We start from the raw sequence: 23300 nt of genomic DNA on the forward strand, positions 1-23300 counted from the left end.
TGCAACTAATCTTGTCAGATCTGAATGTCAGAAACACCTGATCTGCTGCATGCTTGATCAGGGTCTATGGCTATAAGTATTAGCAGCAGAGGATAAGAAGGATAGCCCAGTAACTGTTATTGCTTAAAAAGAAATAAATATGGCAACCTCCATATCCCTCTCATTTCAGTTGTCCTTTAAGTACAAAAACAGAACACTACTTTTCACAGCCTAAACCAAGGTCACAGGTCTTCATTTATAATACAAGACTGAATTGAGCTTCAATGGTAAATCTAACCTGGGTCATGTCATAACACAACAATGGTTGCGGTTAGCATGCCACCTTTAAACTCCAATACAAGTGGTAAAAAAGTATTTTACAAATCATAATAGTGACAATTATGGTAACGGGTACAATACTAGCAAATAAATATTTTTGGGGATTAAGGTCCTTTAAAAAAAATCTACAGAATCACTACCAATGGAGGAAGGTCTTAAAGAGAAGACAATCTCGTAGCTCACAACAGCATTTTTTGCTCACTTTCCAAAGATACACTTTGAAAGGTCTATATTGAATGGACCTCCTCCAGTCACAGAAATAGGACAGAATGATGTCCTGGATGAAATGAAACTTAAATGGTTTTCATTACACCTTTAAATGTTAATGCACAAATCACTGTAGAACTCTTTACTACACAATTCTTTTTGGAGTCACAAGACAGGATATCTAGTTCATCTCTTGGACTGAGTCACAGGAGTGGATATCTAGTTTGGCTTTTGGAGTCCTATAAGGATGCAGAAAAAGCACCCATGCTAACCTATGGGCCCCTTTACACGTCTGTTGTATTTGGCTACAGAAACTTAAAGCAGCACACATTTTTCAAGACAGTGGATTGCGCCACTGCAAACAAGTAAAAATGTCCATTTACATAAGAAATATGCCTGGACTCGGGCAGTACAGGAGATTATTTTACAGCAATGGATGGCAATACAAAGGTGGTTTGTGTTCCCTCCTGATGACACTTTTATTGTGTGACATTTTCTATCCAAAGACATGGAAGCAAACATTTATGAGACTGGGAGTGTGTGTGGACCTGGAAATACACAAGTGCCATTTTTTTTTATCATTCTGAACAATGTCCTAAGATCAGGAATATTCATTGTGAGTTAAATTATAAGATCTAAGAGTTTTAGTTAGTATAAAAGAATGTAGTGATACTAATAACATTTGTAATTACAGCCTTAAAATATAATACTAACCACAGGTGAAATCTCCAGCTTCCACACTGAACAGAGACCGCCCCAACAGCCAATCAGGATGAGCACAACTCACATTAACAGAATGCTGCAAACCACTGTCAATTAGCCACTGAGGGAACCACTTTAACTGGCAGTCACAAAGCAAACTGCTTGTGTTCAGGATTCTGAAAATAAAATTAAAACAATAAGGTTACTAAAGATAGATAACAATGTAATAATATTTATGTAGCAAAAATGCTGCATCAAATAGGCAGCCAGAAATAACCATTGATGCAGTAAAAAAGTGACCCCCCCCCCTCCCCCCCCCCAAAAAAAAAAAAACTGTGCAAATAAGGGGGTACACACAAAATTGAAGCAAAATATCAACTTGTTCACTGAACAAGAATTCACACAAGAACTTTAGCAACAATTTTAGCTTCATATCTTGTTCTCAAAAGAAGGTGTTTAAATTGTAATAGCCTGGTGGTACAAAAAGAGAATAAAGGATTTCTGGTTGTGTGCAGATAAAAAAATAAAATAAAATAGAGGTAATCCCTTAGGCCGGTTTTGCACTTGATTTTTGCGACAATCCTATGACCCTGCGGCAGAGTGCGACAATAATATGACCCTGTAAGTAAGAGCGGCACGACATACATGATCCTGCGGCAGAGTGCGCCAACAGGGTTGTATGCATAGCGCCGCCCGTTCAGTGACATACTCCCCGCTGGGCAGGTAGTACGTCACTGGGATTCCCATCGGTCCGCGCATGTGCATCGCGATGCTCCGCAGCGTTTACATTAACTCTGTTGCCTATACACTTCTATATATTCTCCAAAAGCAACAGCACCAGTGGAATAAGACGTGCAATGATCGACCCTGGAGTGCACAGGGTAACTAAATCAGATAAGATCTCAGGATCTGCACCGTCTAAAATCAATATTTATTTAAAGCTCTTTAAAATCCATAGCAAGCATCATTCAGTGTGGCCGGGTCACCATAATGGTGCGTGCGTTAAGCACAGTGCTTGAGGTAACGCACTGCAGTCCTCTGTCGGATCAGATACTTCTGCCAAGCTACAACGGACCGCAATAGGTGAAGGTCTTCTTAGAATTTCATTGTTTTTGCGTCCCCTTGTGGTAAAATAGGGTAATGCAATGCAGGTTTAACCTGCAAGTGTAAAAGGGGCCTTAAAGTGTTATCTGAGACGTATGAAGTAGCAGCGTTTAGCTTCCTTGAGCCCCATGTATTCCGTGTGCTCCACGGCCGTCCTTCCTGGTGGCTCCATTCCTGTACAGTTTTCCCTGGTAATAGGGTCCAGTCACATCACACTGTGTGACCCGGGCCATTAGCGCACCACCATCACACTCCTGTCGCTGGCAACATGACGAGGGCACTTGCAGTGCAGTGTTACTGGACCCTATGTAGTGGGAAAGCTTGAACAAGAATGCAGCCGCCCAGGTCGATGGCGAGGGAGCCCACTGAGTACATGGGACTGGAGGAAGCCCCAGGTAAATATAAATATTGTTGCTTCATACGTCTCCGTTTTCCTTTAAAGGAGGTAAAAGCTTGCCTCATTTCTACTAGAAAGGCAGAGATCTTATCCTTAACCTCTTGAGGACCAGAGGTTTATGCCGCCTAGTGACCCGGACATTTTTTTTTTTTTTTTTTTTTTTACACAAGTCAGCACTTCACGACTACCGATTTATTGCTCGGTTATACAACTTAGCACCCAAAATAATTTTACCTCCTTTTCTTGCCACTACCAGAGCTTTCTTTTGGTGGTCTCCGATTGCTGCTGCAATTTTTTTTTTATTAATTACAATGGATTATATTTTTTTATTAAAAAAAAAAAACTATTTCTTTTAAATTAACCTTCCCCCCCTTAAATTAGCCCTAGACTACGTACATACACTACACTACCCATACATAAGCATCAGCCTATTATGGGATTACATTGTGAGCCGTTGGGAGGGACAGTTAAAGAGACTCTGAAGTTCTCTTTTTTTTTCCGTTTTGCTCTTATCCTGTTAAGAGTTAATGCCTAAGTGAAATTGCCGCATCCCAATGGCAGATGAGTGATTTAATATAGAGAAAGCGACCTGCAAAGCTCCACGATTTTGCAGTTGGTAGGACTGTAGCCCAACTCTCACTGGTAACTACAGGTCATAAAACTCTTGCATGGCTGAAAAAACACTTCTGAGTTCAGGTAACAGAAACAATTAGGTAGATCAAAATTTTTCTGCATGGTAGCATCACAAACAAAAACAAAAAACGGAAAAAAAATGAAAAGTTTTATTTAAGTCCTACAGATACAAGTATTAATCTCAACAGTTTATTTTCACTTCACGCATGCTTGAAACATGATTTACTCTACATGAGCTTATCAATGAAATTAGAGTCAGAATACAAAAGCATAAAAAACTTGCACTACTTACAATTCCTGGAGTTTAATATGAGCAAAGGTATTTTCTTGCACAGACATAACTCCATTATTGCTTAAGTCACTGCAAAACAAAAACAACCAAATGTCAAAATAGAAATCACTTAGTAAACAAGCATGCTGGTGCCACATATAATGTCATAGCAATAAGGAGCAGTAAATGACCTGCATGAACATGGTAATTAGTACTGAAATGACACTGTAGAGAGTGACTTATGAAGGTGCATTCCATTCAACAAAAAACGCTTTTTTATTAGCTACAAAACATCTGCTTTGTATTATGTAAGACTTTGTAAAGCATCTCTTTGGAAACTACAAAATACTTTCATTCAGTAGTTTTGCCAAAAGCAATAATCCTCCAAGCATTCTTCTTCCAAAATAAAAAAAAAAAAAAATGTATACAACCAAACCCTAGGCCACTTGGATTTTTTGACAGGGTCTTGTCACCCAGAATTGATTGCGAACAAAGTAATTTAGACAAAAGCGCTCATTTGCACTAATGCTGGTGTAAGGCACTTGCTCTGATGCGAGTACGCATCTAAATCCCTCTAGTTGTGCCATGCATGGCTATGGATATAAGCATGCATGATGCAATATTTTGCTGCTGACCACCTGTTTGTTTAATGGTACACAAATTCAGAGGCAGCTTATTAATTTCAATATGCTGCATTTCCTCCTCCAAATTTAAGTACAGGGAAACGATGCAAATTGCCCCTAGTGGAAGCGAGCCTTAAAGTGAGTTAATCTGAAGAGACACATGACTTAAAGAGAACCTGTACTCAGTAAAATTATTTCAAATAAACACATGAGGTAACTTCAAATGAACATTACATAGTTACCTTGCCATCAGTTCATCTCAGCAGCCCACCATTTTCTTCGTACAGTGATCCCTTCCAGTTCTGACAACATTTTGTCAGAACTGAAAAATATCAGTTGCTGTTATATATCAGTTGCTGTCAGTTACAGCTGAGAGGAGAACTGATGTGCCCATGTTTCCCTATGGCTCAAGTGGGCGATGTTACAGTTTAACAGTGTGCGGACCAGGAAGCTGTTATGGGGTAATAGCCATTTTCAAAATGGAGGACGGAGAATTCCATTGATCACAATGGACAAACAGGATGCAGGAGAGGAAAAATAGATTGAGGAGTAGACTACACTGGAGGTAAGTATGACTTGTGTATGTTTATTTTGACTTTTAATGTTCAGTTCAGGTTTTCTTTAATGAGATAAACAAATTCACGTATGACACTAGCCCTACTAAGACATCATGCATGTCCCCTTCTGTTTTCCAGTGCGGGAAGAGTTAAAAAAAAAAAACTTGAGTTGTAATCTATGCAAAAGAGCTTCTCTGAGCTAGTCAACCCAACTTGGTCAAACTCAGTCCTGTTTTCTGAAGAGCTTAAACAGCCAAGAAACAGTGAGACAGCCTGAGATAAGGTTTTACTGCAGGAGAGTTCAGCACTTCTGACTTGTTTTAAAGCTTTAGGCTGTGTTCCACTTAAACTGAGAACAAACATTTTCTGTCCCTTCTCCACTCATTGCCAAACTGCCGATTATAAATAGGAGCGGGTCATAAGCGTCAGTCTGTTGCGGAAAGCAGACCACATTTCTTTGACAGTCCATGGATAATCCCGGGCAGATGAATGCATTCCCCCATATAGTTTTTATTGCAGTAACGCATTCTCCCCCCTCCCCTTGCCCAGCTACACTGGAGCAGATACTATACTTGTCACAGACCGCTAGGCCGGTCTGCAGATGGGGTAAATCGATCAGCGTCAGAAATCCTCTTACACGGTCATTTGTTCATCACGAAGGGTAACCCGCATTCGCAATTTGATGAACTGACTCGCGAAGGGAGCGTTCTGATACCAACCGAATCACTCCACACACATACAATTCAAAGATCTGCCACCAAGCGAGTTACACAGCCCGCTACTGTAATTATACTAGGACTTGGAGAACGCTATATTAACCCTTAGCAGTATGCAAGAATCTGGGTCAGATCGTTATGTCTGGGCCGGGTTCTCGCATACGGGTTATAAATGTATACTTCTATTAAACACAGGGTAGCGAGTTCAGGAGAATAAGTACGATTGTGTATGTTCAGCAACAGGTCATAACCGCTAAACGATTTTTAAACATTTAATAACACAAATGCATTACATACAGTTATATACACCTATTAACATATAAAACACAGAGCTTAAAAATAAAAAGGAATAAAATCAGAAAGTTCTTACTTAGTTAGCTGAGCAGTCCATTTGAAGGATGAAGAAAATAGTCCAGTTTAAAGTAGGCATTCAGGTTAAAGTCTTTGTACACTACATGCGCCCGGTTCTCCTTGAGCACATGTCTAGACCTTCCTGGTAGATGGAAATTGAAGAACTGGGAGGAGTTCCTTGCAAACGCTTTTTACTGACCAGAGTTTTGGGGCGGTCACTACCTGGAAAGTAGGTGTGTTTGAGGCAGGGTTACCTCCTGGCAGGCAAGTTACCACCCACAGACTTGGAGCAAGGAATGTACCAATTATTAATAATTTGTGTAATTCCGCCCCAGATGGGTGCAACGCAAATCCGAGACCATATTCATAAGCAGCACGCGACTCTGTATTAAATGAGTCTATACACGCCTAGTCTGTCGAATTTGCTCTACGCAGGCTGGTTCAAGTGGATTCTCTATTGTTTCCTGATAGCTAGAGAATGATAATTCATGTGAATTATAGACCTGTTTCCTAGGTATCAGGAAATGTAATTTTGGTCTTGCTGTGCCAAACCTATTTTGAATTATTAATAAGTTAACGTTCCCTTTGTGTGAAGCTATACGCTTGGAGGGAAATTTTGAATCTCAACCAGTTTGAGCTGGGTTTCCTTTTGGGGAAAGATGAGCTATGTACCAAATGGCTTCTCGGCAGGGGAGCTAGCCACGTGTGAATTCTTTCCTGACCTGAACAGGATGTGGGGGAGGGCTGTCCTCTCTCAGTAAGAGAGAGGGAAATTGACATCTATTGTGCATTTACCCAAGACTGACAGGAACTGTGCACGACATGCGAAAGTCGATGGCGCTAGCGCACAACTTTTCCGTAATGTTCGTCACATCTCCCCCCTACCAGCCGGACGCACAGAGTGGGTCTGCATGACCCGCTCTACGCGCCGCTTAGCTACTGAACGGGTTCTCGACTTCTTATCTGACTGCCCTTTAGACAACTCACCAGAAGCATAAGGCCTCATGGTCCGGTGTGTCCCAGTGTCCGCTTTGCGGACGGTGCGATGCACACCAACAGGCTTACCTCTAAAAGCCTGGCTGGGTTTGCGTAGCGCTTCCTGTAAGGGAGAGAGTCGTTGGCTGACATCCGGGTCACTTCCTGACTCTCGGGTGTCAGCCTGCGAATCTGGAAGCAGCGTGGCATACCCCTGCTCTAACTGACTAAACCTTGGCACAACATTTTGGTCAGCACAACCTAGGTGGACATTAGAGCACATTTTAAAAAACGAATCAGCCTTTACCGGGGTGGCGAGGCTTGCCCCTTCTCCAGGAAGGATAGAGGGTGGACCTCTGGGCAGTTTTGCACTGGGTTGCTTCTGCAAGGGGAAAACATGCAAGGGTGAGACAGGGAAGGTGCGGCCTGTCTCCTCCAGCTGTTTGTTAACAGCAGGCAATGGTGGAGCACTCTGGCTGTCATAGCAGGAGGGGAGGTCTAGGCCCCCTGCTGCCTGCTCTGACACCTGGCCTGCTTCCACTGCCAAGCACGGATATGACCCAGGCAACACAAGACTGTTACCTCTTAGGTTAGAGGCAATCACACTTAAACATAAATCATTTTTAGTAATAGGAGATTCAGCATGAAATCTATTAGCAACATCTGGTACAACCTTAACATCACAGTTACGTTCATTTTTCACATCATGTACACAGGTATCTGGAACAACAGTGACAGGTCTAGAATCAGACAAACCGTGATTAGACAGCTGTCCATTAGAAGCAGGTACCGCTTCCTGGCCTCCTTTCCTAGGAGGGCTAGGTACCATTACCCTTGCTGCCTCCCTCTGTCCCACCCCAAGCTTGTACAGTACCTGAGTGGGTCCAGACTGGCAATCCGGGGTGTTGATCACAGGTTCATAAAAGGATCGTAGGGTGCCAAGATCGGTGCCCAACAGCACAGGCACTGGGATGTCATCTGTCACCCCCACAACTTTTGACTGGCAGCCCCTTCCCCAATCGAGAACAACACGAGCTTTGGCGATGCGTGCGTGTGTGCCACCAACTCCCACAAGTGTGACACACTCATTAGGCAGGAAATTCTCCCTGGCTACAAGATGAGAGCGAACCAAGGTAAGCTCTGCGCCTGTGTCACGGAAACCAACAGCGATCTGGTCGTTAACTTCCACGACTTGATGATTTCCGGAAAGTCGAGGATTTGCTGCTCCCATGACGAGGTAGGCGTGTGCAGTAGAGGATGCGCTAGCCACTTCTGCGCTAGGCTCTGGAGACGGCGTCCTCACCTCGGGGCAGGCAGACTTGAGGTGTCCTCGCTGTCCACAGTGGTAACACTTCGGAACATATGTGGCATCAGGCGGATGAGTAGCAGGCGCAGCATCCGGCCTCTGTGGCTGTGGGACCCGATTCCCACGGTTAGCAGGGGGAGGAGAGCTGGGTTGCATAGGTCTCCCCCCTCTCCAGCTCTGGGCTGGAGGTTTGCGGCTGTCCGGCACACGGGTGGCCACAAAAGTGTCTGCAAGTTCTGCTGCAGTTTTGGCGGAGTCCGGCTTCCGCTCCAAGACAAACTGCCGGACATCTGGAGTGCAGCAGTTCAGCAACTGCTCCTGCACGATGAGGTCCTCCAGACCTTGGTGAGAGTATTTTTTGAGGCCCCGTGACCACTGCCTGAACACAGTCAGCAGGCGACTCTCCAGGTCGGTGTAAGAGTCGGTGTGGCCTTTCTGCAGGGAGCGAAACTTTTTGCGATAGACCTCTGGGGTCAACTGGTATTTGGCGATAATTGCAGCTTTTATCGCCTCATAGTCATTGTCTTTCTCAGCGGGTAAGTCCACAAACGCCTCAAGCGCTTTGTCCCGCAAGTTGGGTGTCAGATATCTCGCCCACTGCTCCTGGGGCAGATGATGCTGACGGCAAGTCTTTTCAAATTAGTGTAAATAAGTGTCCGGGTCGGTTCCCTTCTCCATTTCTGGGAACTTAAATTTTGGAGTCCCAAACGGGCCTGCTGTGGGCCGGGGTTCCGGAGCACTTTGCGAGGGATTTTGGCCTTGCGCTCGCAGTTTGGCCATTCCAAGGTCATGTCTGCGTGCGGCTTCTCTCTCCTCTCTTTCCGCTTCTCTCTCAGCAAACCACCGGCGCTCGGAGGCTTCCCGTTCCGCCTGCTGCTGGCGTTCTGCACGGTCAGCATTTTCTCTGACAATCTGCATGTACAGCTCAGGATTTGTCTCCAACAGCCTTTGTAATCCAGGTTGCATTCCAGCATCAGGAACACAGAACAGGTTGGCATGGGCGGGCTCCTGCCGGCCACCATGCTCCTCAGCAGTTACAGCAACCGGTTCAGATGCGGTACCGTTTTCCTCTGGGTCTGGAAGTGGGTTGCTTTGCTCCAACCGCTCACTTTCCTCTGCCCCAGTTACAGCACCGTCTGAACCAGGAGTGTGCTCTCCCAGCATCTGCTCCGGCTGGGTATTCAGTCGCAACAAGTCCTCGATCAATTGCGATTTCTTTTTTCTATAAGTCACAATGCCTTTTTCCTCACACAAGTTTACTAGGTCTGCCACTGACATTTTCTTGCATCTTGCTGCAGCCATTTTTGCCAAATAAAAGATAGCATAGGAAAAGAGATTGGGGGGGGGGGGGAACTCTGTGCTACACGTTTAGTCTATATAAATGGTAATGCACCGGTTATCGACCACAGATTTTTGATCTGTTCTGGCAGGTTAATCAAATAACGTTGCCGTTGATGTTCTGAACATACACAAATCCCAAAAAGCTGCCAAACAATGTCACAGACCGCTAGGCCGGTCTGCGGATGGGGTAAATCGATCAGCGTCAGAAATCCTCTTACACGGTCATTTGTTCATCACGAAGGGTAACCCGCATTCGCAATTTGATGAACTGACTCGCGAAGGGAGCGTTCTGATACCAACCGAATCACTCCACACACATACAATTCAAAGATCTGCCACCAAGCGAGTTACACAGCCCGCTACTGTAATTATACTAGGACTGGGAGAACGCTATATTAACCCTTAGCAGTATGCAAGAATCTGGGTCAGATCGTTATGTCTGGGCCGGGTTCTCGCATACGGGTTATAAATGTATACTTCTATTAAACACAGGGTAGCGAGTTCAGGAGAATAAGTACGATTGTGTATGTTCAGCAACAGGTCATAACCGCTAAACGATTTTTAAACGTTTAATAACACAAATGCATTACATACAGTTATATACACCTATTAACATATAAAACACAGAGCTTAAAAATAAAAAGGAATAAAATCAGAAAGTTCTTAGTTAGCTGAGTAGTCCATTTGAAGGATGAAGAAAATAGTCCAGTTTAAAGTAGGCATTCAGGTTAAAGTCTTTGTACACTACATGCGCCCGGTTCTCCTTGAGCACATGTCTAGACCTTCCTGGTAGATGGAAATTGAAGAACTGGGAGGAGTTCCTTGCAAACGCTTTTTACTGACCAGAGTTTTGGGGCGGTCACTACCTGGAAAGTAGGTGTGTTTGAGGCAGGGTTACCTCCTGGCAGGCAAGTTACCACCTGGAGCAAGGAATGTACCAATTATTAATAATTTGTGTAATTCCGCCCCAGATGGGTGCAACGCAAATCCGAGACCATATTCATAAGCAGCACGCGACTCTGTATTAAATGAGTCTATACACGCCTAGTCTGTCGAATTTGCTCTACGCAGGCTGGATCAAGTGGATTCTCTATTGTTTCCTGATAGCTAGAGAATGATAATTCATGTGAATTATAGACCTGTTTCCTAGGTATCAGGAAATGTAATTTTGGTCTTGCTGTGCCAAACCTATTTTGAATTATTAATAAGTTAACGTTCCCTTTGTGTGAAGCTATACGCTTGGAGGGAAATTTTGAATCTCAACCAGTTTGAGCTGGGTTTCCTTTTGGGGAAAGATGAGCTATGTACCAAATGGCTTCTCGGCAGGGGAGCTAGCCACGTGTGAATTCTTTCCTGACCTGAACAGGATGTGGGGGAGGGCTGTCCTCTCTCAGTAAGAGAGAGGGAAATTGACATCTATTGTGCATTTACCCAAGACTGACAGGAACTGTGCACGACATGCGAAAGTCGATGGCGCTAGCGCACGACTTTTCCGTAATGTTCGTCACAATACTGTCCACACCTGATGACTGCACGTGGTCTGGCGCAAGTGGGAACATAGCCTAAAAGACTAAAAACGGCAATTGTGAGCCTTATGCAATGTTATAAATAAAGCTATATCACTAAAAATAAAAATGAGACTTTTCTTTGCTACTAATGTTCTATTTATTATGCGCACTACAAAAAAAAAAAAAAAAAAGCCAGATACACCTAAGTAGAGGGAAGGCTATGGGTCCTAATGAGCCTTCCCTCTCCTCTACTAGTGCCCGTTCCAGCGCAGGATCCCCCATAGCAGCATTCGACCAATACGGTCAAATGCTGTTATCTCTGCCGCCGAAGGGAGGATTTGGAAGTCTTCAGGAGCCTGAGTGCTCCGGAAGTCGGGCCGCTCCAGATTGTGAACGCGCGAGCACCCTCTCTCGTGCACTTACACGTGCGCAGTATGGAACCGCCTGTCTTCGGGAGGACTCGGCCCCCAAAGGCTTCTAAAGTCCCCCGCGGCAGGGGATTTGAATGGAGGAGCTGCCACCACAAAGAGGGGACTGGGAAAGGAGAGGGAAGTCTCATTAGGACCCAGACCCTTCCCTCTCTCTAGGTAAGTATCTGGTTTCTTTTCTTTATTAAAGTCTCCCAATGACTTTAAAGTGAACCTTAAGCCAGAAAAAAAAAAGTTTTACTCATCTGGGGCTTCTACCAGCCCCCTGCAGCAGTCCTGTGCCCTCGCAGCCACTCACTAATCCTCTGGTCCCCTGCTACCAGCTGGTATCGTTTTTGCCGACAGGCCCGTCAGGACTGGCCATGCATAGCTTTTTCTGCATTCCCAACTGCCGCAATGCGTACAAAAATACGCGTTGCCGCATATCTATGCGTTCATAATGCGGCAATGCGTATTTTTGTATGCGTTGCGGCCCGCAATTGCGCTAAAACGAAACCAGCTGGCAGCAGGGGACCAGAGGATTAGTGGGTGGCTGCGAGGGCACAGGACTGCTGCAGGGGGCTGGTAGAAGCTCCAGGTGAGTAAAACTAAAAAAAATTTTCTGGCTTAAGTGTCCCTTTAAGATTTGCCTATAAGTGAACCAGAGATGAGAATAAACTGATGAGATAAACAATTATATTTATCCTAATCCTAAAAATGACCAAGTATGCCATTTTTTATATTTAAAAACCATTTACAAAGTAGGTTAAGTGTTTTGCTGTCTATTAAGTGTTCCAGAGTCAAAATGCATCAACTATTGACCTTGCCCTATCTCGCCACTGTCCTCATTGTAGATGTATTTTGCCATGAAAACATTAATGGCTGTAATTTGCTTATCAGTGGTGTTTACTATATTCCGGACAAGGTACAAGACATGCCTAGAAATGAACTCTTTCAGGTTGCAAAATAAAACAAGTAACGCAGAGTGGTTAGTAATAGGTTTTGTACTGTACAGACACGTGTATTTCATCATGTCGCGTCAGGTACACTTTAGATGTTTAAACAACTGTATTTATTTTGTGACATAGGCTTGTGATCATATAACTGCTGTCAAAATCCTCTTGATCTCCTGCATCGTGTTCAGATAAGCCTAAGGGTGCCCATACATGGCACAATTTTTCATTTTTTTCAATTAGATAATTTAGTTTCATTATTCCGTTAGATCGAATAAAGATTTTTCCAGCATGTCCGATCTGATTTTTCTCAAAAAAACGGTTTAATCGTTCGAATTTCTTAAAAAAAAAAAAATACAACTTTCATTCGATTCGATCATTTAGATTGAATAAACGGGATAATCGAACGTTATTGTACCATGTATGGCCACCATTAAGGTGCATATACATTGTTCTCCTCCACTTACCCCACTACGCTATCCCCCACGATGTCACACACACTTCGCATACAGCAGAATACTTTGCTTGCTTGATAGTGAGTGTGCACAGGCCCTCCAGACTCCATGCTCACACCAACTATCAGTGCAGAAATCAGAGTCTGAACATCAGTTAGGATTCCTTTTGTTACCTTGTCGCTAGCCTGGCGATATTTGCAGGGGGGACTAGCGGTCCTATTAAGATTTAATACATCCGCCCCGGGTTCTCTTTAAAGGGAACCTAAACTGAGAAGGATATGGGATGTTTCCTTTTAAACAATACCAGTTGCCTGGCAGTCCTGCTGATCTCTTTGGCAGCACTGGTGACTGAATCACAAACCTGAAACAAGCATGCAGCTAATACTGGCTGACTTCAGTCAGAGCACCTGATCTGCATGCTTGTAATAACTTTTTCTAGCATCGCCTCCCCTACCTCCTCCATAGCGTAGCCTTCCCGCTGCTCTCCGCCTCGCTAGCTTCCTCCAAACAGAAGCTAAGCCGTGACCCAGGAGTACTTCCTGGGTTGTGGCTTAGCTTCCGCTTGGAGGAAGTTAGGGAGGCGGAGAGCAGCGGGGGGAGCTACACTATGGAGGAGGTAGGGGAAGCAATGCTAGAAAAAGTTATTGACAGGCTGCCAGGTAAACGAAGCAAGCTATCGACAAGCAGATTGTCTCTAGCCTGGCGATATTTGCATGGGGGGGGGGGGACTAGCGGGGGCAAAAGAGAGACAGAGGCATGTCATTGTGCACATGACATGCCTCTGGGTCCTATTAAGATTTAATACATCTACCCCGGGTTCTCTTTAATATTAAGACAAAGCATGAGATTAATATACCTGAGATTAATTGGAGCTAAATATGTTATAACTTAGCAGTTGCTTTGTTAAGATCATGTGCTAGCTACTGCCTTCACTGAGGGATTTCTTCTCATACTTACAGAGAGAAAGGCAAAGGAGCTGACCTTTGGAATGAAGACAGCAAGTATTAATTCACATCCCAGCTGCCCCAACTACAATAGCTTTGTTGGAATTGCTCTGTTTTTTTTTCCTGGCCATCTGTTTTACAGGCAACGTTATTGCAAAATCTTGAACGTGTCAGTTTTGCATACCAATAAGAACAGGAGAGAGAGAACACTGCTACATATTTCATGAAAAGACTATTACAAAATGCCGTAAGAATAACTTCTAGAAAAACCGTGCAGAAAAACACTTACAGATGTTGCAGAGAATCCAGGCCAGTGAAAGCTTTCTTGGTGATGGATTTAATCTTGTTTCCTTGCAAGATGCTGAAATGAAAGTGTTAAATACTCAGCATTGCACAAGTCTCTGCACCACTAAAGTCTGTCTCATGCAATACAGAGACCACAGGAAAAGCAGTATTTGAAGCCTCGTAATATCTCAATGTATCTTTCTTGCTAACAAAATTACGGGAGACTTGTGAAAAATCCCAGTGTCACGTCTTAAGTTCTGGAATGCCAATGAGTAAAAAACTGCTACGCTGACATTACATGACTGCAATTGAAGGCCAGGAGGGGTTAATGGCTGCAATACTTTATACAGTGCAGCCATCAATCCCTCCTGGTCCCCAAGTGCAGTCATTAACTTGGACCTATTTGAGTCATTAAAGGGAAGGTTCAGGCAGTTTGAAAAAAAAAAATAAAATCCATATCCACTTACCTGGGGCTTCCTCCAGCCCGTGGCAGGCTGGAGGTACTCTCGTCACCGCTCCCGGTCGTCTCCGGTGGCCGACCCAACCTGGCCAGGCCGGCTGCCAGGTCGGGCTCTTCTGCGTCCCACGCGGGCGCGCTGACGTCATCGGACGTCCTCCGGGCTGTACTGCACAGGCGCAGAACTACTGAGCCTGCGCAGTACAGCCCGGAGGACGACCGATGACGTCAGCGCGCCCCCGTGAGGTGCAGATTGGAGCGCAGAAGAGCCCGACCTGGCAGCCGGGCCTGGCCAGGTCTGGTCGGCCACCAGAGACGACCGGGAGCCTCTGGAGCGGCGGCGAGGGCTCCTCCTGCCTGCCACGGGCTGGAGGAAGCCCCAGGTAAGTGAATATGGATTTTTTTTTTTTTCAAACTGCCTGAACCTTCCCTTTAAAAAAAAAATCCAACTTAAGAGGATCAAATATTAGGGTCGACTTTTACATGGGGTTGACATACTCAAAGATATACGTTATTTAAAATGTTATGGTAAATCTTAACATTTAAAAGAATAACGGTGCAAACAAAACTTGGATAAAAGTCAAAATAGTATAGCAATTGAAACGTTTAGTGCAAACAGTCATAATAGTAGACAAATGCTACCATAAAATAAATCAATGCATAATAAGCATAAAAATGCACTGGAACATCCTAAGAACAAGTTGGAGCTAGGGTTATGCACAATAGCATTATTTTAAAATTGAATTTAGGTTTTGCGATAGCGATCTTTTAAAGATGTAATTGTCAGCTACATAATGAGAAGTTTTTAAATCTTAAAGTCAGTGAAGCACATTTCCTCAATTTGGAAGATGCTAATTTCTTTCACTGTATGTGAACTCCTCAGTCCCTGCATTACTTTAAAAGCTGCCTTCTGGAATAGGATATACTTACAGCGAATGCAACTTTACAAGTCCAGCAAATGCTTCATTGGAATCTTCAATAGCCCAGGAGATCTCATTATTTCTAAGATCCCTGTGAAAAACAATGCATTCTCTTTAATGCTGTATTGCTGGCATTAGGCAGAAAATACCATTTAAGAACACATTCAATACAAACACTTCTATGTAAATCGTAATTAAAAATAAACTTCTGTTGAAAATCTATATAACCCATCGGATGTACACAAGGGTTTTTTCTAAATGTAATAATTGTTTTTACATTTCATCCTGAAGTCAGCAAAGGGACGAACGCCAACTGAGGCTGTATTTACTGACAGCCAAAGCAAACCAGGTGAGACCTGTCTTTGGCAGGGTGAAGACTTTTATATTCTATTGGTACGCAGAGCACTCTCTTTTTATATGTTTCTTTAATTCTGCCCTTGGCTGTCGCTGTTACTATTAGAAGCCTCTGGATACTATAGCGGGAGGTTGGACTCTGTATTGCCCGGTGGCTTGGGGCCTCTGCACTACTGCTATCAATGTTTGGGGCCAATGTCCTACATCTGTGCACTGATGGTGCTTCGGTATTTCTGCTGGAGATCTCTAGTTAACCTTCCCCATTCATTATGCTGGCATACCCTCCATGGCCCCTTCTTACCCTGCTGAAACTAATCACAGTGACTCCAGCAGAACCAACAGAAAAACTGCGGAGTGTGTGACCCTGAGCCCTTCAGGATGCAAGATCTTGGTCCAGGGGCCTGGGCAGGTAATATATTTGCAGAAACAGAACAGCACTCTACATGGCACCCCCAAGCAAAACAGAGCAGAGTGCAGAGGACGGGTGGGGTACAGGAGGAACAGGAGGTGACAAGCCTGAAGACAAGACACGGCATGATTAACAGGAGCTAGAGCCCATCAACCATTAACCTGACTGAAACTGGATGTTTAACCACCGTGGCAGTAATGACGAGCTCAGCTCGTCCATTACCGCCGCGGTGGATTTCTCAGCACCTGGAGGGTCTTTTTACACCGAATTTTCAGAGGGGGTGTAGCTAGCACTTACCACCGGCACGCTCTGATCCCCCCGATCATGCTGTTTTAGACATACCCCCCCGGAGACCGCGCCGGCGCAGCCTCTCCATAGCCTTCATCGGTCGCTATGGCGGCGATTGGAACTGCGCATGACATCACAACGTCGATGGCGTCAGACGTCATGCCCGATCGTTGCCATAGCAATGCCTGAAGCTATGGCGGAAGTCTCGGCCATCGTGGCCAGGTAAATATCACCGGCGAGCAGAGAGAGGGGGACAGTGCCGGGGTACTTAGTGCTAGCTACACCAACGTAGACTTTTTTTTTTTTTTTTAAGAAAGCCACCCGCGGCCGCAATTAATCTAACGCCAGGGTGGTTAAGATACCAGCCGCCCACTATAGACCAGAGGCTTCTAATATTAATGGCGTCAGTCAAGTGCAAGGGACACCCTCCTTCAACACCGGCTAATTTAGGAACAGTGCATCATACCAACTTGGGAGCTGGTGCAAATGAAAGCCAGAACTTTCAGCTTTCTAAAGGTGGTTCAGTCTTACAAGGGAATATATGTTTTCATCAAGAGGATGCCAAATTTGTTTGACAGTATAATACGAAAGTACCGTACTTTTTTTCCTATGTTGCTGTCACTCGCAGTAGGTGTAAATAACTGACAGGTTTTAAAGTCCATTTCCTCCTGGTAGACCCTTAGGGTTTTCGTTTTTTTCAAAAGCGCTTAATAAAGCATATCTATTACATAGCTGCAGGGAGATTTCGGTGTAGGGGAAAGATGATACACGGCCTACTCTGCTCCTGCACAAGTCCCGGCTGCGTTAATTACCATTCTCCCTCCAGGCCGCCATGGATAAAGGGAAAAAGACGCAATTCGGCTTCAAGCTATTGCTGGCTGCCGAATTAGTGTTTTTGCAGCGATTTGTGCTTAGTCTTCTTTCTGACGGTGCCCAAATCACTCACTGGGCACCGCTATAGCCGCCAAAATCTCCTGTGCTGTTTTTACAGTGCTCCTTAACCACTTCGTCCACAGGTCAGTAGATATACGTCCTCTGGGACTTCATCTAAGCCACAGGTCAGTAGATCTACTGACCTGTATTGAAGCAGTGCTGTGCAGGATTGGGCTTGCTCCTGTGCACATTTCTGGCATTATCTGATGCAGGACTAATTGGTGAATGGGAATATAAGTTTCCTGAGCTAATGAGATTGATTTTTACTATTAAAAATACTTGTATTTTCTCATTTCATAGTGAAAAACACACTCTGTAGCATTATTTCAGAATCAAATATGTTCACCATAAATTGTGACAGGAACATAATCAAAGTTTTGTGATAATCAGTAAGAATAGCCAAACAAAATTTCTGTTTTTTATCTACAGTAGCACTTTTTATTTTTAAACTGGAATTGGTAAAACTGAGAAATACATTTTTTTTTCAATTTTTCTTTGTTTTCCCATTAAAATTCATAGAAAACAAAATTGTTTGAGGGAAAAAAATGGCATACAATGAAAGCCTAGTTTGTCTTGAAAAACACAATATATATTTAATTTGTGTCATAAGTAGGGATAAAGTTATTTCTGATTAAATAAGGACATAGCTAAACTGTCAAAACTGCTCTGGTGAATAAGTTGAAAACAATTGTCTGGATGCGAAGTGGTTAATGAATCTTAGTCACTTGGTCCAACTGACAAAAAAAAGAGTGTACAGAGAAGTAGGAAGGCTGGACAGATCCTTTCCAGAACTGTAAAGAATAATGGTAATACTGAGACTCTTCCATAAGGAGACTGACTAGTTCAAAACACATCAGATCTGTACCTATGGTAAAGGACAATAAGATAGGAGAAACGGTTTATAAAGCATTCTACTCTGAGAAAAATGTATTTCTTATAAGTATGTGTACACATGTATTTTAGGTAGTGGTCTTTTAATAAAATAAGACCAAATTCTGACATTTTTCTCTACGAGAGCAGAGCAAAGTTTAGATGAATAAGTAAGAACACGCTGTGCAATTTTCAAAGAACAACAGTGTGATGGAAACAGGATAGGCAAAGTTAAATATTAGGAGTACATACTGTATATTCAGTTTAATTAGCAGTTTTCCTGTAAACCGTGAACACTTATAAGTAGTCAAGATATACACCTACACACACACTATAAACATTAAAAAAGACAGCAGAAAGATGAATACTGGAGGGAACAGCATATATGAGAGGAGAGTATAAACTGGTGAAGTAGAGAAATGTTGAAGGATGGCAGCTCATGACCTCCCTAAAGGACCGCATATATTCAGTAAGGCTATGTTGACAATGGGCATTGTATTCGCTGTAACAGCAGGAATGCAATGGAGCTGGATAGCTGTGCCACGCATCGAAGAAAAGCATGCTTCACTGTTAGCGCACACAGCTCGCAGTAAGACATTGCATACAGTGCGTTGGCATGCTGCATGCGGTTACACTGCACCCACTGCCCTGTGTATGTCGCATAGGTGGTGCATTTCAACGTAACAAGCTGCTTTCCAATGTAGCTATTATGCCGTCCCGCGCCACTGTCAACGTAGCCCAACAAATACCTAAAAATAAAGAGCGGATTTATTTTTTACAAGAAGAATTATTTTTTTCTTCTAGCTAGCAGATAATGGCTACACAACATAATACTCTATAGGAGGTAATGGTAACTTATACTGCTGATGCAGTTTGTATTAATGCAAATAAGAATTGTACACAGTTTGAGGAGAAACAAGTGCTTCCCCTGGAGGAGTTCTTTAAATTAGCTTCTGCTCCCACTCAACAATGATCTATCAGCTGATCATGTGACACCCCTCAGAGCTACCAATAGAACCTGCTGCTAGGTTTGCTTTACAGAGAAACTAAGGTGAGAGGATGGAAACTGCTATATTCACTTGACCCTGAGGTGGAAAAAAAATTAATAAATAAATAAATCTTACCTAGGTAGAAAGAAGCCTCTATATAGTGCAAAGGCTTCCCCTGTACTCCTGGGCCCCACCGTTGCCAGACACAGACCCGCTGAACACATCCGACAAGAGCTTGGTTGGATATGTTCTCAAGGCCATGCCATGCTCTCCATCATGCACAAGTGTGCCGTACTGCGCCGGTGTACAGCCGTGCCTGCACAGTAAGCCAAAGCAACTTGCCCACGAGCTGCTCTGTTACTACACAGGCGCCCCTGTACTCACGCAGACGCAGAATGGTCATGCTTGTGCACAAAGTAGAGTATGGACAGAAACTGAAAGGGGGTCCCTGCCAGTGGCAGTTGGGCCAAGGAGGATCCAGAGGCTTTCCTCTTCTTATGCAAGTATAACTTTTGTTTATTTCACCACTAACAACTTAAGTGAGTAGAATATGGAAGCTGCCATATATATTTCCATTAAAAAAATACCAGTTGCTTGGCAGCCCTGCTGATCTATTTGGTTTCGTTAGAGTCCGATTCACCTGTTTGAAACAAGCATGCAGCCAATCTTGTCAGATTTGACAGAAATGTCAGAAACACCCATCTGCATATACAGTGGTTTGCAAAAGTATTCGGCCCTCTGTGTGTGTGCGCCAAGGAGGAACCGCAGATTACACCACAGGCGAGCCAGGAATACAGCAAGGGTGATCGGCGTCCTTACGGAGCGCTATTCCGGAGTAGCGCATGGGGGAGAGCCCGACCAAAAACTCTAAGCTGGAAACTAGAGCCGCCCATGTGAGTGTACTGGATGTTTTTAGAATCTTTTAATAAACTATTACGCTATGGGAGCTATTTATGTTTGTTTTTGAGGACAACTGTAATGCTGGTGATTGGAGGAACTTGTAAATAAGCTGTAGCGGAGCTGATTCCTCTGTAATGGGGGTTGCTGTGATGGTGCAGACACCTCTGTAGTGGGGGTCCTGGAGGATTGAGAAGTTCAAGAGCTAAGAGGGGGGGCTGAAACCTTTCACTGCTTATACTGGCTCCTGTGATAAGTCAGACGTTTGGCGAGTATCTTTACTACCTGTGTGCGAACTTGTCGCAGTAACGATTGAAAAGCTGAAGAAGTGAAAGGCTGAATATTACAGATTGGATATTGTTATATGCCATCTGAATAACTGACTTTTTGTGATAGCGCTGCTGTTTTTGTTCTTTGAAATTGGTAGGGGATGTGGTGATCCTTACAGTAGCGAGCAGCAAGAACTGATAGGTGTTGCAGTGAGAGGAAAGCTGATCTAATTGTATTGATCATATTGATCTGGCGCAGTGCTTGTTTTTTTAAAGGTTTGGAATCATGTATGATTCTCGTTCCACTTCTCACATGTACACCACTTTGTGTTGGTCTTTCACATGGAATTCCAATAAAATTGATTCAGGTTTGTGGCAGTAATATGAAAAACGTGGAAAACTTTAAGAGGGCCGAATACTTTTGCAAACCACTGTACCTGTTCAGGGTCTATGGCTAAAAGTATTGGAGGCAGAGGATCTGCAGGATAGCCAGGTAACTGGTATTGCTTAACTACTTTGGCCTCCTGGACGTACTAGCTACGCCCAGGAGGCCATGTGCGCTTGCACGCGTGCACGCGCTCCCGGATGCGGATTGTTAGCCCACGAATCAGTGAATCAGGCTATGGTGCCCGATCACTGATTCCTCTCCCCCGCAGAAAAAGCGACAGCTTCTCTCAGAAGCTCCGCTTTTTCTGGCTGTTGCTTCCCCCATACGTCCCTCTAAGCGTATGTTACGCTTAGAGTGACGTCATGTAAACAAACTCATGGCCGCCATCTTGTGGCCAAAAAGTAAAACTACAACTAAAAGTAAGGGCCTGTTCATACTTGCTGCGTTTGTAGAACGCGTATAAATTCAAAGAAACGCAAGTTGAAAAACGCATGCGTTTTTCTTGCGTTTGAATGCGTTTTCTATTGCGTTTTGCACAAACACGTGACCCAGGGAAAAAAAAAAAAGAATTATGGGAACCACAGAGGAAACCGGACGCTAAAAACGCAATAGTACGCGTTTTTGATACGCGTCCATAGACTTTCATTGCGTCCGTTTCTATGCGTATCGCACAGAACTGCGTGCAGCAATGCGGATGAGAAACGTATGTGTCTCATACGCATACATGTGAACTAGCCCATTCAAAAGCATTAGGAGCAGTTTCTATGCGTTTTTGGTACCAGTACGCGTTCCCTGAAAACGGCTAGGAACGCATATAGTCTGAACAGGCCCTAAAAAGAAAAAAAAAACCTTAAAACACATTTACATTATAAAAGTTCTGTTTACATCCCACCCTCACAAAAAAAATTCCCAAATAAACTGTTTAATATAAAAATAAAAAAAAAATTACAATAATAAAAAAAATAAAAAAACATGTAAATATTTACCTAAGGGTCTAAACTTTTTAAATATCAATGTAAAGATGAAATATTTCTATACTTTTTTTTATTTTAAACTTGTAAATAGTGATCGATGCAAAACGGAAAAATGCACCTTTATTTCCAAATAAAATATTGTCGCCATACATTGTTATAGGGACATAATTTTAACGATGTAATAACCAGGACATATGGGCAAATACAATACGTGAGTTTTAATTATGGAGGCATGTATTATTTTAAAACTATAATGGCTGAAAACTGAGAAATAATGAATTTTTTCAGTTTTTCTCTTATTCTTCCTGTTAAAATGCACTTACAGTAAAGTGGCTCTTAGCAAAATGTACCACCCAAAGAAAGCCTAATTGGTGGCGGAAAAAACAAGATATAGATCAGTTCATTCTGATATGTAGTGATAAAGTTATAGGCTAATGAATGGGAGGTGAACATTGCTCGGATGCATAAAGTGAAAACGACTGAAGGCTGAAGTGGTTAAAGGAGTCATCAGGCAAAATCTTACAAAATGAGTGCTACTTACCGGGGGGCTTCCTCCAGCTCCAAGCTCCCATGACTTCCCTCGCCGCAGCTCTGCAGCCAGCCGTTCGCCGGAGCTTCGACCTGGTCCCCGGCGATGACGTCAGAGCGACCCCGGGGTCGCACTGTACTGCGCCTGCGCCAGCGGCGCTGTCAATCCCTGCCACGTGGGCCGGGGGCGTACTGCGCAGGCGCAGCAGTTCTGCGCCTGCGCAGTCCGCTCCGGCCCACATGGCCAAGTATTGTTTTTGGCACAACTTTATAGTAATGAATAATAATAAAATAAAAAAAAAACAAAAAAACAAACCCTCCCACATATACTCATCAATGGGCGTCCTTATGCTTGTGAGTGGCACAACCTTTCTCTGAGCAAACCGTGCAACTTCATCCTCTCCCCAACCTGGTCTACAGTGGGCCAGAAACTTCCCTCAGTCCTCCACCCATATGGAAGAACAGGAGGGAGGTTGACTGGCAAGCCTGATCCAACTCTCTCCCAATGCCACTCTGCCCACCTGCATGGCTCTGCTCCACAGCTATGAGGTCTCCATAAAGTTGAAGTGGATTGGGAGCCAGTGGCTCAGATCCAGGATCACAAACATTTATACACTGGTATCTCTTACTCACACAGAACGAAATACTTGCAAATACCAATTTTGCCAAGAAAGCAAATTATTTAAATGTAACATCATGCAACTTACAAGGTCAAAAGAGTCATAAGATCCTTAAAAACACCTTCTGCAATGTGATTTATCCGGTTATCACCCAGGTTTAGTTTCTCAAGTGAACTTAGTCCAGCAAATGCAAATTCATCCAAACGATTCAGCTGGTTGTAAGATACATCCCTGGAGCAGGAGACAATGCAGATAAAATACAGAAGGTGACATACCAAACAAAGAAACAAATATTTTTTTAACGCCATAGTTCATCCTCCTATTTTTTTAATACATAGAATAGTAGTTCTG

General features: G+C 43.7%; 1 protein-coding gene across 4 annotated transcripts in view; it reads right to left on the reverse strand.

Annotated features, from left to right (window-relative positions):
• Positions 1–23300, reverse strand: part of LRIG2 (leucine rich repeats and immunoglobulin like domains 2) — a 172260-nt gene that overhangs the window by 120409 nt on the left and 28551 nt on the right. For all 4 annotated transcript variants that reach the window (XR_011026381.1, XR_011026382.1, XR_011026383.1 and 1 more), the window contains exons 8-12: positions 23037–23180; positions 15441–15521; positions 14058–14129; positions 3654–3722; positions 1240–1403 (exon numbers count right to left, since the gene is read on the reverse strand). Coding sequence is in view for 1 of the 4 variants with exons in the window: in XM_068269722.1 (XP_068125823.1) it covers positions 1240–1403; positions 3654–3722; positions 14058–14129; positions 15441–15521; positions 23037–23180 (530 nt within the window). In the remaining 3 variants the exon portion in view is untranslated. The remainder of the gene's footprint in view (positions 1–1239; positions 1404–3653; positions 3723–14057; positions 14130–15440; positions 15522–23036; positions 23181–23300) is intronic.

Source organism: Hyperolius riggenbachi, chromosome 2 (genome assembly GCF_040937935.1).
Source record: "Hyperolius riggenbachi isolate aHypRig1 chromosome 2, aHypRig1.pri, whole genome shotgun sequence".
Classification (NCBI taxonomy): Eukaryota; Metazoa; Chordata; class Amphibia; order Anura; family Hyperoliidae; genus Hyperolius; species Hyperolius riggenbachi.